A 15,262-nucleotide genomic window follows, 5' to 3' on the forward strand; every position below is an offset into this window, starting at 1 on the left:
GTTACTAATTTTTAATATGTGTATAAAGTCGTGATGTTTTTACCTAAGGTTTTTGCACGCGTTGCACGCATTCACTAATTAACATAGGTTTGGATTGCCCGTCATACGAGCAATTCGAGTTACAAGCATAGCCGCTGAACGGATTAAGTCCGTGACACAGGGGCCCACTGTATTTTATTTTGGTGATGCTGAACTATTCAGAAAGATCTCAGCTGCATCATTTGCTGATTGCAACAGCTTATGGAAAACTTTAGTTTAGTTTAGCCTGTTCAATAAAATTGGTTTGAAATTGGAAAGATTATATTAGGATTTTTTCTTATTTTGGAAAGTTTGCAAAAATCTCATCATATCTCAAACTCGTAGACTCAATCTTGTAAGATACCTCGTCTCGTGGGATTTGTATCTCGCCCCATGCCTAGTTCCAACCAGTCTTCCACCGTGCTGCCCACTGACAACACTATAAAACAGCCAGTCAGTCACCTTCAAATACAATTTTGGTACAAGACTTTTCTTGGGAGTCCAATCACAGTACTGACAGAATAGTGAGCGTTTTTCTTACTGGAAGATTTTGGCCCATGAATGGGATGGACAGAAAAAGGCTCTTCTCGATAATGCAACCCAAGGTTATATGGTTACAGCTTTTCTAATGATGCTTTCTCCTTGTACAGTGATGGACAAAGAAGAAAGTTGTTGTCTGTTTTTTTTTCCCATCAATTCAAAGCAAATTCGTCGGGTCAAGGCGACCGCCACTCTCCACTCTGGTCTTGCTGTAAACATGACTGAACAAGCACCAGCCCAAACCCCGTTATCAGTAGAAAAATATTTATGACGTTTGGCCAAAACACCATAATCTTTTGGAATTACTCTTCTAAAGTCAATTTCCCAAAATAAAACACCACCACCACTGTTTCAAATAAAGTAATAATGTGGCTGGGTGAAAAAAAGTACACATTGCTGTGCTAGTATATGTCTTTACTCTTCGCATGTCATCACAAAACTCATACAACACTGTCCAAAACAGCAAAGACAAAGCCAACAGGTTCAAAGCATAAAAGGTTCATTGCAACATGCTCATTTCTTTGAAATTACAGAAATAATGCATTGTAGTTTTGAACTAACTTGACCAACATGCTTTGAACTTGGCCTATAAATTTTGAAAAATATAATTTCCTGAACGCCAGTCACATTTGGTGACAGCCACAACAAAGAATTAGTTGGCATCAGCCAGAATCCTTACACCTCCTAATTCACTCACTTATCAGAAGAAACCAAATACAGCATAGTTGTTCAACAATTAATATTGCGTTATCAAAGGAGCAAGTCATTTTCAGCACTTTATTTTGGCCAATGTTTTAAAAGTAACAACCACAAGTGAAGACTGCCAAATGGTACAGATTTGTTACAAAAGTAGCAAATAAGTCAAATCAAGTCAAGTTTTATTTGTATTGCCCTAAATGACTGCAGTCTCAAAAGGCTTAAACGATGAAAAATAAGTCATACAGAACATCATAAATACACAACAGCATCCCGGGAAAGTGAACTCGGGATTCTGAACTGTGAGGCAGATGCAAAAAGAACATTTGAGTGCATGTTTGGTATATTTAATGACTTTCATATTCAATACATATATGTTTATTTTGTTGACGGATGGGATAGGTGCCAGCAACCCAGTGACCCTTATTAAGCGGCTATAGTTATCTTTGGCAACCGACAAAGGAAAAGAGAACCATTCCTCTTGATGGTCAAAACTGAAGGTAGCAGTCAGTACTTGGGACTACTGGCTAATACAGCAGGTAAATGGTTACGAGCTCATCTGTAGAAAGACAAGAAATGAGTGAAGCTTTTTGTTGTTTTATATTAATAGTTTGACCCACCAACATAACAGATTATATCTAAATAAAAAAAAATGGTTTATTGTTTTACTTAAACTTTTGAGGTTGAGATTAAAATGGGAATTATTGCATAAATTATTCACAGATCTCTCTCTCTCTTCTCTCTCTCTCTCTCTCTCTCTCTCTCTCTCTCTCTATATATATATATATATATATATATATATATATATATATATATATATATATATATATATATATATAGTAACATGCTTCTACTGGCCCTCACGTCCCACCCAAACTTTGCCACTGGTTGTATAATTCAGGGATTTCCAGTTGTACACGTTGCCGGGTATGAGGTTTTTTGAGTTCCATCGATGGAGCCGAATCTGCGCTGGAGAGATGATGCGGTTCCACATGTGAAGTCGCGAAATTTGGCCAATGAAGGACTGAGACGAATCGAAGCCTCCCCCATAAGTGTCTTGTTCTTGGCCCAAGATGGTGATGGGAAGGCCCCTGATGGGGCGCCCTGAGTGGACAAATCTCTTGATGCTTGGTCTGCCGTCCAGCCACAACTGGGCGATGCCAGTGTAAGAGCTCCAGGTCACGCACAAAGTGTGCCAGTAGTTGGGAGAAAAAGACAATGACAGGAAATCTGTGGCAGCACTACTAGCATGAATCCTCAAGACATTTTCCTGCCCAGGCTTGTAGATCAAAAAGTCGTTGCTGTTTGACGGTGTGGCCAGCGAGAAGAGGGAGTAGGTTCTGCTTAAATCCGTCTTAAACCTGATCAGACATGCCAGAGGTGAGCATTCAAGCACAAATATTCCCAGAAGTGAATTGTTTGTCACTACAAGAATGAATGGTGACAAACTGTTTAAAAAATGCTCCATATTAGCTGATAGCAAAGCCATTTGAACACATTTTGAAGTTCAGCCAAGCGCTACCAAGTGTTGCTGAATTTCTAAAATTATTTTTTCTATTTTACACATTTCACAATCTTCTACTATATGCTTACAGTACATACAAATATCTGTGCTTTAAATCAAGTCCATCGTAATCACTTGGACTAAATTTGAATCGACCGGGCTGAACATAACCCAAATATAAATGACTTTTTACACCTAATTTGGACGGCATTAAATGAGCTAAGACAAAAACAGTTTTCACCAACAATTTTCTGACCAAATTTAACTGGACTAGCTAAAAATGATGCCAATTTTAAAGACTTTTTGGGCAAAATATTTACCACATACAATGAGCTAAATACACTCCAGTTTTGAAGGACTTTTTCAGGACAACATTTGGGTAGCATATTGGCCAGACTAAACACAATCCAATTAAGAATGGCTACTTTTGGACTAAATGTGAACTACTTTGGTTGGGCTACAACACAACACACAACCGTTTTCATTAACAATTTTTAGAGAAAATTTGGACCACACAAATTTTAGACTATTTTTGAGCAAAGTTTTTACCATATTCAATCAGCTAAATACACCCCAGTTTTGAAGAACAATTTTTTGACTAAATTTGGACCACACTGGACAGGCTAAACATAGCTCAATTAAGAATGACTGTTATTGGACTACATTTGGAAAACCCAGTTTTTAACAACTATTTTCAAACAAAATTTGAATTGCAGTGGACGGGCAAAATTACACCCCAGTTTTAAAAGACTATTTTGTACTAAATGTTGGGCCACACTAGAACCCAGTTTCAATACCTATTTCAAGGCTAAAGACCGACCAGATTTAGCCCGAAATCCAACGAGACAGAAAGTAAGGCGAGGGCCACTGGTAAGACTCTGGTTACCTGAGACAAACTGTCACCGCCCTGAAGAATGTGATAGAAGTATTCAATCTCACTTGATCTTTGGAAGTCGCCCCAGACAAGATGAACTCTCTGCCCGTCAGATCTACACACACATCAAGATCGATTAAAACATTACTACAGCAAAGTTAGAAACACAACACATTTAGCTAGACATTTTATTAACTGCACTGTGTTTTGTTGTTTTTTGCCTGTGTGCAGTGCACACACATTCCTACCTCTCCCGTATGCACAATATAATGCCAACAGCAACACGAAAACCGAAACGAGTTTCGCCATCTGAAATTGAAAGAAAGTCACTTTTGCATGATTGGACCTCACATATATACAAGAGCTGTGTTTGATATTGATACGAGCCAAGGTTGGAAAATTATTATCCATATATGTTTAGATAATTGAATCACTCTGTTTATTTGGCGAATAAAATGAATTTTATTCTGAAGTCAACGCATTACAGCATAAAATCAATTATGTGTGTGTGTGTGGGGGAGGGGGGGTGATTATATAATTTATTGCAAAAAATAAAACTGAAAATTAAAAGGAAGAAAGATATTTATTTATTAATATGTATCACAGTTCAATACCATGTACATGTGCAAAAGAGTTTCAAAAACTTACTAATTCCTATCGCTTTTCTCTCTGTATATATTATTAGTCATGTCTTATTTAGACACTTGGGTTATGTGTATAATTAAAATGTTAAATTTATCTATAAACAAACTCACACACACAAAACACTGTGGCAAAGTTCATTACTGTATGCAGTGCTCTAGGTTGCCTGCGTCCCTGTGTGTGCGACACATACAGTACCTTTTGCCAGGGGATGCATACTTTTGAATCAACTTACGAACATTATTAACAACTTCGTCCGCCATTTTGTTTTGATCTTGCGAAAAAAAGAATTACGTGACCCGAGAAAAAAAGAACTCTAAGTGTGTTAAAGAGTAACTCCTAGATGGATATTAGAAAGTTATTTGCCCGCAGCAGCGAGGAATGGAGTCAATGAAGTCCTAGCTAGCTAAGCATCACAAGTCTCTCTCAAGTTCATGCTAACGAACGTTAGCGAACCTTATTCCTTGTGTCAATATAACCATATTCATTTACAGCGGTCCTCAAATGGTCTACTTTCGTGAGGAAAAACATTTTTTCCTATCAACAGGTTGTAGGTTAAATGTTTAACCTATTCACATTTATTTCAGAGAAAATTGCACAGTGGACTTGTTTGTCCTGACAAAAATCCTGGGATCTGTGCTCCCTGTCTAAAAATGCCTTCTAAAAAGTATCTTGCAGTACACTCTACAATTTTCTTGGACTATCGGTGACAAATCAAACAAATGAACACTCAATGTAAAAAGCAGACTTTTCTACCAAAATGGACTATTATCTTAGTGGTTGTGATATTAATAAAATGGTGACGGAAGCTACATGCATGTTCATTCTATTTTAATAAAATTATCTGTGACATTTGTTAATATCTGATGTTGATTTTTGCTAACGTCTTGTAAATGCAGTTTGAACCTTAGACTTACTTTGTTTTTTTTACTGCACAAGTTTTGGGACTCCAAACATTTCTGGCCCGACTCATAGTTTCTTAGTATCGCGAGTCCCGGGGACTCAACAGTTTTCACGGGTAAAATGAGTACTGTATATGCTTTATAAATTTGTGCTGTTTTCATTTCAACTAAGTCTTAGAACTTGAGCATGTTTAATTAGTTAGTTTAATTTAGTTTGAATGGTTGGTAATTCATATAGCTTTCCCTGAAATTTAATATAATTATATATATATATATATATACACACACACACACACACACATATGTTGGTACTAAGTCAAAAAATTAATATGTACTCACCATTACAACCACTTGGTGTGCAATGTGTCAGAAGTCTTCTTGTGAAGTTGATTTGGCGGTTGGCAAGTAGTAGAAGCGATGGTTACAACAAGGCACATCTGCTTAAAAAGCCTGTGGGTAAAGTGCTGATTGGTTGGGCTGATGACAATAGCTATACAATGTGAGAGGGAAAACAAAACCATTAATGCATCACAACACGGGTAACACAGGTAAGACCAGTCCAATTTTTTCTTTATTCTGCCAGGCACTATATTTGACTTGTATAGGTGTACAAAGATATTATTAGTATTTGCAGTAAAGAAATACAGTTGTACTGCTACTTACAGCAATAACTTACTATGTCTCCACTCAAACTGGTTTGTCAAATTACTGATGGTATTGGACTACTCGTTAGGTGTCGCGCACTAAGTGCACCTAACTATGATATTCTTCTTGTGTTTATTGCTGACGAACTGAAAGCAATGAGCGTATGTCCACCTTATGTACATATTGTCCATATTCCATATTAATCTCTTTTGTAGTAGATGCCAACAACAGCCAGTAAACATTTTGCCCTAGCCTTTTTTCCTTCGATTTCGTAATTTTGGTGATTTTGTTAAAAAAAAAAAAGTTAAAATTCTCATTTGTATATATATATATATATATATATATATATATATATATATATATATATATATATATATATATATATATATATATATATATACCGTATACTATATATATATATATATATATATATATATATATATATATATAATGTTACAATGCATTGCAGTAATTATATGACTTTTGTAATGCATTATTCCCAACGCTGCTATTACATTACAGTCTATACAGTCTGGTTCAAGCAAACACTGGTGTCTTGTGTCTCATTATTATACACCAACAATTTTTTAATTTTGTACCCTGGATTTCTGAAGAGGTGGTTTACAAACCTGAATTTTTCATAATAAGAGACATTTATAAGTAGAGGTACTACTCTAATATATTTCTGTAGCGATAGGCCAAAATGTAAGATGGATCGAGAGCTCATTGTTTGACAAGGAGAACTGGGCTGATGAGAATAGTGTAGGCAATCTGAGAAGTAAAACAAAACCATAACATCAAGTGTAACAAAATTGAGATGAGATAATGCTAGTTGTAAGACCAGTCCAACTGTTTTTTTTTGTTTTGTTTTTTACTTTCAAACAAAAATTGAGCGAGAGACAATATTACAATGAGAAGGGTATATAACAAAAATAAAATCACAAAACTAGAAACAGAAATATGATGATGTACCGGTTAGTCCATTTATTTTTAACTTCTACAGCAAAATTGAGCTGATTGATTGAGACCAGGGCAGCAGGGATGACAAGAAAAGCTAGAGACAACGAGAAAATGATCAGGAAAACAAAACAAAAAAAACTAATAAACAATAACACAAAACTAGAAACAGAAACATGACAACTTACTGGTTGTTAAACCATCCATCCATTCATTTTCTAGAGCTGCTTGCTGGTGCCTATCCCAGCTGACTTTGGGCAGTAGGCTGAATCGGTTGGCAGCCAATTGCAGGGATGAACACACATTCACGCAATCACACCTAAGGACAATTTAGTATGTCCAATACACCTGCCATGCATATGTGGGAGCAAATCAGATTGCCTGGAGAGAACCCACATAGGCTCGAGGACAACACGCAAAGTCTACACAGGAAGGCCGGAGCCACGTGGATTTGAACTTGGGTCCCTGAACTGTGAGGCAGATGTTGTTCACCACCGCACCGTTGTTAAACCAGTGGTTTCAAATTACTCAAAGATTTTCTGGTAGAGTATGGAATTTGGCAAAATACTGTACGTTTCTACCATATCATTTAAAAGCAATTTACATCCTGCGTCACAATGCTCATAAATTGGTTATTTTGTTACTCATTTAAACAAGACCATACCATTGGTGAGTTTTCACCTTTCCGTGTTTTTTTTTTTTCTTTCTTCTAAAACATACTGACCAATATTAAGTATTGAAAATGACTCTTTAGCGATCCAAGTTTAATTGTTGACCAACCATGCCGTTTTCGGTTTCTTCTGAAAATTCAGTGATTTTTGAGGTATGAGGACAACCCCTGATGTAAACTAAATTATTTGATCTGGGAGTTCACCATATGTTAATCGCATACTCATCTTGTTATAAATGACTGACACAAAGATATGAATAGTATTTTAGCATAGCGATAATATTTTTTGATATTGATAGGCCAAAATGTGTGGAGTCTTTAAAGCATGTTTAAAGCAATCCAGGTTAGAATTTCTGAAGTGCGTATCGGAGGGTGATTCAGAAAAGACAAATGATGTCATTGATGACGTTGGTGTAAGAATGATGTCATTTTAATGTGTGATTCTACTGTTTTGTGAGTCAAGAGTTTTTGGCATGTGTGTATGCCTGATTGCATTCCCGAATCAGCTGGACCTAAGTGACAGTTGAAAGGCACCTGGACTGGAGGACCTCAGTCAATCGAATATGACATGTAGGCCAGATGGTCTAATCGAAAGAACCTCTCTCTCTCCCTTGGGTATGAGGGAGAGGGTGTGGATGGCCGGTTGTTGCTTGGGGCCTTGATGTGCGAGCAGTAGAGGCTGGTGCTGCTTTTTCGAGTTGGAAGTTAGTGAGAAGATTGAACAACATAACACTCAGGATGTTCTACGCACGACTGTAATAAACTTATGTAAAATGTCATGCTCAAAATTATCCCTAAATAAATATTATTGCACTTTGGACTTGTAAAGGATGCCTGGATCCCTGGAAATGTAAAATAAAAATTCACAAAACGACAAAGTTCTCTGCACATACCACTAATACACCAGCGCCACCTCAAGTCAAAGAAAGGAACTGCATTCATATTATCACTTGCTGATTAATTCTGTAAGTTGAGTTACCACTTCATGTAATAAATACTAAAGTGACTAGTCCTAACCCTATTCTATGGTAAGCATAAAAAAACGTATCACAACGCACTGACCATTGAGCTAAACCTCACAAACCTCAAGGCATGGTAAGTGGAAAAAAAAATGTCCACAATGAATTACGTCTTATTTGCAGATATGAGGTCAAAAGAACCCTCAAGCCGGAATCTTTGTTTTCCTTTCGGAATTCCTATCATACTGACTTGAAGGGAAGGATTGAAATATTTTTGATTTTCAATAGATTGTGCTTAAGACACCAGTGGCTCAAGAGTCAATTCGTTGACGCAAAACGAACTGGGCTGATGAGAATAGGTGGAGGCAATGTGAGAAGGAAAACAAAATCTTTCATACATCACAAGACAAGTAATAAAGTTTTACCAGTTGTAAAACCAGTCCAACTTTTATTTTTTCCTTCGTCACAAATTAGAGCTGTTTGATTGTGAACAGGGTTGACGTGAAAAGCTGTATCAACAATATATAAAACAGGAACAAATAAATAGTGTCACAAGACTGGAAACAAAAATATAATGACTTAATGGGTGTTAAACCAGTACCGGTAGTTTAAAATTACTCACAGATTTTCTGGCCCGTATGAAATCTAGCCAAATATCAACTCAAATCAAATTTTAATTGTACAGCCCTGAATCACCAAAGTCTCAAAGGGCTTCACAGGTGAAAAGAGGTCATGTTGAGACTTCATGTTGAGAAAAATTGTAAGCCAAAAAACTCAAAATAAACTAAGCCCTGTGACATCATGTCAGCTAAATTGCATATAGGTGTGCAGTTGGGACTAGATTGCAAATGGAAATTATGTCTACTGTGAGGCATTATCATGCTTATCATGATATTCAATCACTGCAGGTCCGTCAATCATTAATAACCGCTTGACCAACCATTGTAGGTGAACTTTCCATTTAAATTTGTCACATTCATCTGAATTTAATGTAACATACACTACAAGTAAAAAGCAACTTATTGTTGAACTTGAATTTACAAAATAATGTCTTTAATTAGGGATTTAATAGAACCTGCATCATGCATTTCCTGCCTAAGAGCTAATCAAAGTGAACTTGTGTGAAGAAATCATATATTAGGTTATTATCATTATGTGTTTATTTCTTGTCGAGAATAGCATGCATTGCTACCCATCTACTGTATGCAGTCCTGGTTCATTTCGCCACAGTCCTTCGATGAAGCTGTTGACGCAGGAAAGTGTAAACTAAAACCTTGGCCCAGCCGTTGGCAGCGCCTGGCTGTGTCTTTTTGTTATGTCTTGCATTGTGTAATGCTTTGCTGAATTAATAAAATGCAGGCGGGGATGGCTGGGCTCAGACGGCTCTGAGGTGAACACGAGAGTGGAAGCTGAGTCCTCCCTTGCTGGCAAGAAAAGTCAACCTTGGTTGGTCTGAGTTACTATTTTTGAGCCTAGAGTGGGCTTGTCTTAGTCTTCTTTCATAGGTTTCTGACACATTGTCACCTTGTCTTCTGCAGAGCCTGCTAATAAGCTAATCATTGAATGAATAAAATGCAGGCGGGGACGGCTGGGCTCTGACGGATCTGAGGTGAACACAAGAGTGGAAGCTGAGTCCTCCCTTGCCGGCAAGAAAAGTCAACCTTGGTTGGTCTGAGTTACTACTTTTCAGCCTAGAGTGGGCTTGTCTTAGTCTTCTTTCATAGATTTCTGACACATTGTCACCTTGTCTTCTGCAGAGCCTGCTAATAAGCTAATCATTTGAATCAGGTGTGTTGGGGAGAGAAGACCAGAAAACACGCAGGGTACCGGCCCTCGAGGATTGGAGTTAGACACCTATGATAACCGTATTTGTCTGAGTACAAATCAAACTCGCTTATAAGTCGACTCTCCTCCTTTTTTTTACTGCAATTTGGGTGAATTTTACAAAAACACAAATATAAGTCTTCCCCTGACTTTAGACATTACATAGATCATGGCTGTCCAATTAAATCACATGGTGTGTGCAATGAAAATGATGAAATTAAGTTTAGAGGCATTTCTACATCGTATATTGAGTATCATACTGTTGCGGTTATGGGGAGACAAGACTGTGAGACAATCCACACATGCAAATAGACGTAAATGCTGAAGATGATGTTGCAACGATAAAATGATTAGAAGTCGAGAAAATTGGTCTGGTTTTGAATTTTAAGTGACGCAGTGATAAGTTGACCCCCCTAATATGGGGGTTGAAAATGATGGAAAAACTTGACTTGTACTTGGAGAAATACGATATATATATATATATATATATATATATATATATATATATATATATATATATATATATATATATATATATATATATATATATGTGTGGACAGTTAATAAACAAAGAATAGCATCCAAATTTTCCACTTAAACCTTTTGTAGTCACTGCATCTTGTTATTTTACTATTTTCAAACATTTCAGGATTGACTGTCAACATTCATTTGATTAGACCACCACTTGAAGAAAAGTTCTCTTTTTACTTTTGTATGACAGCATTCTTATGTAAGACACATCCTTGGCCTAAACTAGAAGAAGCAGAAGGTTCCTTTCGTCCTCTGTTTATTACAGCTGGGGGTTCCAAACCACTTCAATTTTCAAATAAATCGATTCTGCTGTGTTCATTGTAACCTTCAAAGCAGCAGAAATTTTGACTGTATCCTTTCCCAGATTTGTGGCTCAAGACAATCCCGGCTCACAGGTCTACAAACAATTCCTTAGACTTCATGCTTGGTGTTTGTGCTCTGACATGCATGGTCAAAATGAGAGTCATTGTGGTTCCAAATTTGGAAAAAGTGAGGCGCTATTAATACTTTCATTTGCACTGTATATTGTGTTTTATGAATGCCCACATTCCACACTATGTTAAAATACTATTGTCGTCTGCGGTATTAAGCGTTTTTCTCACCTTAGGGGTTGTTTTTCTTGAGGAGTATGATGAGCCAAGTTTTGGAACAGCACCATATGGCAATTATTTTGAGATACCTTTGTGAATTGGCACACTATAAATAAATGACTTCACAAGTCCTGCAGTGGCAGGAGAAAAGATATTTGATAAGAATGTCATACATCACCAGCCAAGACATGCTTATATTTTAAATAGTTATTACACTGTGACAGTCGGCTGTCTGTTTTCCAGTTTACGTATTTGGATGATTTATTTTCAGCCTACCAGATCAGAATTTTAAATCACAGTGTACACAACTGCTTATTCCCGGAAGTCAATGTTCACTTTGTGAGTCGTCATCAAGTTAGCCCCAATTGAAGGTAAAACATCTCATTCGCACAGACTCTCGAGATAAAACACCATGGTGTAGTTGGGTCTGTGTAGGTCAATTCTGTTTCTCTCTTTGCTGTGGAACATGAGTCAGAAAAAGACTGACAATAATATGTGTGGCTACTGGGTGTAATAGACAATACTGTGTTTCCTTGCTACATCGCGGTTCAGCTAATTTTCATTTATGTCCTGAAGGGATTTATGGAGTTTCATATATGATAATGAAGCTTTTATTAATTTTCTCTGGACATATATAGTCTAATATAGATTGGTCGCTTCTTCACTTTTGACTTGTAATAAGATCAGTTGGGCATTGTGGTCTTGTCACAGGTCTCGGACTGTGGGGGACTCCAATGTATCTCCAAGAGCTTTCGCCAAGGTGCTGAGGTGTCGAGATTCAAACCCTCCACCCGGAGGGGGGCAGCAGAGGAGCGGAAACAACTCAACATACGAACCTGGTCATGGGACCACCCCTTTTGGTGGTACAAAAAGATGGGATGCGAATACAAAAGATGGGAGCGAAAGACAAACAGCCATCATTCTCACCGTAAAACGGGAATGATCCAGAGATCTCTGTTTTGGACAACTGGCTTGTAAACTGCATTAGACAAATTGGTAATAATAAATCATTGAAGTGTTGTAGACGCGATGAACATGCAGGAACCTTTCACAAAGCTATGTAAACAATACAGCATTATTTATCTGGGTCCACAATCCATCCATTTTCTATAGCCGCTTATCCCCACAGGGGTCGCAGGCTTGCTGGCGCCTATCTCAGCTGGCTTCGGGCAGTAGGCGGGGGACACCATGAACTGGTTGCCAGCCAATAGCAGGGCACACAGAGACGAACGACCAATCGCGCGCCCAATCACACCTAAGGACTATTTTAGTGTGTCCAATACACCTGCCATGCATGTTTTTGGGGAGTGTGAGGAAGCCGGAGTGCCCGAAGAAAACCCACGCGGGCTCGGGGAGAACATGCACACTTCACACAGGAAGGCCGATTTGTATTGCTATTTTTCCTGCAATTTCTATTCCTTTTAAGACTGAACAGTAAAAAAAGTAGCAAATATATTCATAAATAAATGAAAACGTCAACCTCAACTACAACAATTTGATGGACCACCTCCCCAGTCCGCCCATCCAGAGTTGAAATAGTGAAACAAAACTTTTGTGCAAAGAAATTTTTGAACAAAACCCAGAAATGCTGGCGGCTTCCCAGGGCCCAATCTCATCGAAGATGGACTGATCCAATGTGAAAAAGTGTTCTGATGAGTCCATATTTAAAATTGTTTTTGGAAATTGCGGCAGATGTTGTGGACACAATGATCAAAAGCCCGCAATGTTACTGTATGGGAATGTGTTAATATAAGGATTTTGGAGAATAATTTGCTGCCACCCGAGAAACATTTTTATTCCAGCAATGCCAAACGGCAATCTGCATGCATCACAACTGTGTGGCTTTGGAGTAAAAGAATCCATGTACAAAACCGGGATGCCTATAGTTCTGACCCCTCTCCCTTTGAGTTAGTGGTGCACTATGTGGCAAAATAATACATCAATGGGATAGCTGTACATCAAACATGAATGGGAAAGAGTTCCACCTCCAAAGCTTCAATAATTACCATCCTCATTTCCCAAACGTTTTATTGAGTTTAACACAATGTCCCACACATATAGGTATTGGGTTTATAGATATACTTTGTTTTTGTTTTAAGGCTGGCCTACATTAATGTTGGGCTTTTCTCTGCTAGTCAAGCGGCTGATGGAAGAGCTATCACAATAAATAAATCCGCTGATGCAAGTGCAATATGTTTCTCTTGTGAACTGATATATAAATGTCATCTTTCTTAATGGCTCTTTATGGATAGTTAGTTTTCCCAGTGAACCGCGGTACTCCAATAATTACTGCAGATGGAGCATTGGCTTCCGTCTCCTGATCCTCAAGAAAGCTTAACTCAAATCTGACTCACAAAAAGGCTTAAAAAATAAAAGAAACGTGTCTTTAAATAAAGGTCTAATACCATAGCTGATGCAATATGATTCAAAGTATGTTTGTACTGAAAACTCCCCCACAAAATATCTTAATTCAGTTGTGTTTTCTTTTTAAAAGGACACTCGGCCCAGGACTGTCCAATTTTCTAGATCTGCAAAAAAAAAAAAAAAAAAAAAAAGAATATGACACTAGGTTGCTTTTTAAATTTGATAAATTTTAAAGAAATCTACAAATACCTAATGAATTCCAAAAACCTAATTAGAACTAGTCAGTTTGGCCTAACACGTCTTCTCTCCCTCCTCGTCTTGATGGATGTCAGAGCAGGAATTGGTCATAACTTATCCATTGGAAATGATTGTACTTACACCCCTTGAAATGTCCAAAAACGGCTCTCAATTGGCACCCAACATTTATGCAGCCATCCCTAATAATGGCCACTTGAACCTCTTAAAGTATCGCAATGATTAGCCTCTCAATGTCTGACTTTTATGAGAGTGAGGAAATGTGGAGCAGGCGTACCGGCTGCGCTCCATATATCCAGCCTGCGAGGACACTCGCAAGCTGCTTCTTGGCTGTCTCCTGGGAATGAAGCTTCAGTCGGGATGTTTTCAACATTGAAATTGAAATGAGTAAAGATGTCTGCATGAGTTTGAGTGACACTTGGGCCCAGGTTTTGGACTAGAGAGGCTTCCAAGCTTTACTTAGTACCCAGAATGCAGTTCTGCGGCCTGTACTGGTGAGAAAAAGAAGTTACGAACACTTCAGATGTTCTTTTGTGTGACTCCAAACGTGGTTGTCTCTCCTCCTTAATTCGCATCACCTCAAATAAGCTGCCTGGCTGTTGGCGATGTGCTCTTTTTTTTTGTTTGTTTGTTTTTTTGTTTTTCAATATATATGAAAATTGTCCATGCAATAAATTTGACGCAAATTTTCATCTACAATTCTGTATTATTTCGTGTCAATATACAGTACAGCCCATGCTAGTGCTGGGTATTGTGTCTTAAAAGTGTTCTGCGATATATCCCGAAACAGGAAAGGTGTATTGCGATAAATATTGTGATACATTGGGCAATATTTGGAAAAAAACAAACAAACTAGAAACAAACCCCGAGCATGCCCTTGACTGTGTTAATATGCCCCCAGCAGTTGAGAATACTCTTTCACATGGCACTGATGTGGCAGAAATCCAAAGATAGCACTTTGCCACACATGCCTCTTATCGCGCATCACTTCGTACTCTACTTTTTCGGCCATTTTTGCTCTTCAACTGTCAACAAAAACAATCTGTTACATCACTTGCATTGGTGAGACACATATCTATTGTTATACTTTATCATATACAGTGAAACCTCAAGATATGTTCGCTTCTGTACAGGTTTTTTTTTCTTCTTCATATTCCTAAAATTACTTAGCATCTAAAAGAAACAAAACGAAAAAAAAAAAAAAAACCTTGAAATCTCAAAATCCCCATTTGAATGACTGTAAACACAACATGAGATTCTCCTGCTCGTTGATGTGGCAGCTCGATTATGA

The 15,262-nt window shown here is 37.7% G+C and overlaps 1 protein-coding gene across 1 annotated transcript; it reads right to left on the reverse strand.

The window, feature by feature from the left end:
• Positions 1-2,104: 2,104 nt before the first annotated feature.
• LOC148415138 (serum amyloid P-component-like) lies at positions 2,105-5,728 on the reverse strand. Its single transcript, XM_088429567.1, has 4 exons — positions 5,516-5,728; positions 3,881-3,941; positions 3,645-3,747; positions 2,105-2,615 (listed from the first exon to the last, which is right to left on the reverse strand). Exons 1-4 carry the CDS (start codon positions 5,516-5,518, stop codon positions 2,105-2,107), a joined length of 678 nt encoding a protein of 225 aa, XP_088285693.1. The 5' UTR covers positions 5,519-5,728.
• Positions 5,729-15,262: the final 9,534 nt, after the last annotated feature.

Source organism: Hippichthys cyanospilos, chromosome 12 (assembly GCF_059441005.1).
Source record: "Hippichthys cyanospilos isolate Australia breed blue-spotted pipefish chromosome 12, RoL_Hcya_1.0, whole genome shotgun sequence".
Lineage (NCBI taxonomy): Eukaryota > Metazoa > Chordata > Actinopteri > Syngnathiformes > Syngnathidae > Hippichthys > Hippichthys cyanospilos.

Excerpts from the sequence above, each read along its gene's own strand:
- LOC148415138 (XM_088429567.1), bottom strand. Across the intron at positions 3,748-3,880 it reads ATATTGTGCATACGGGAGAG|ATCTGACGGGCAGAGAGTTC; the intron begins GTAGGAATGTGT and ends ATGTGTGTGTAG. Across the intron at positions 2,616-3,644 it reads GCGGTGACAGTTTGTCTCAG|GTTTAAGACGGATTTAAGCA; the intron begins GTAACCAGAGTC and ends ATGTCTGATCAG.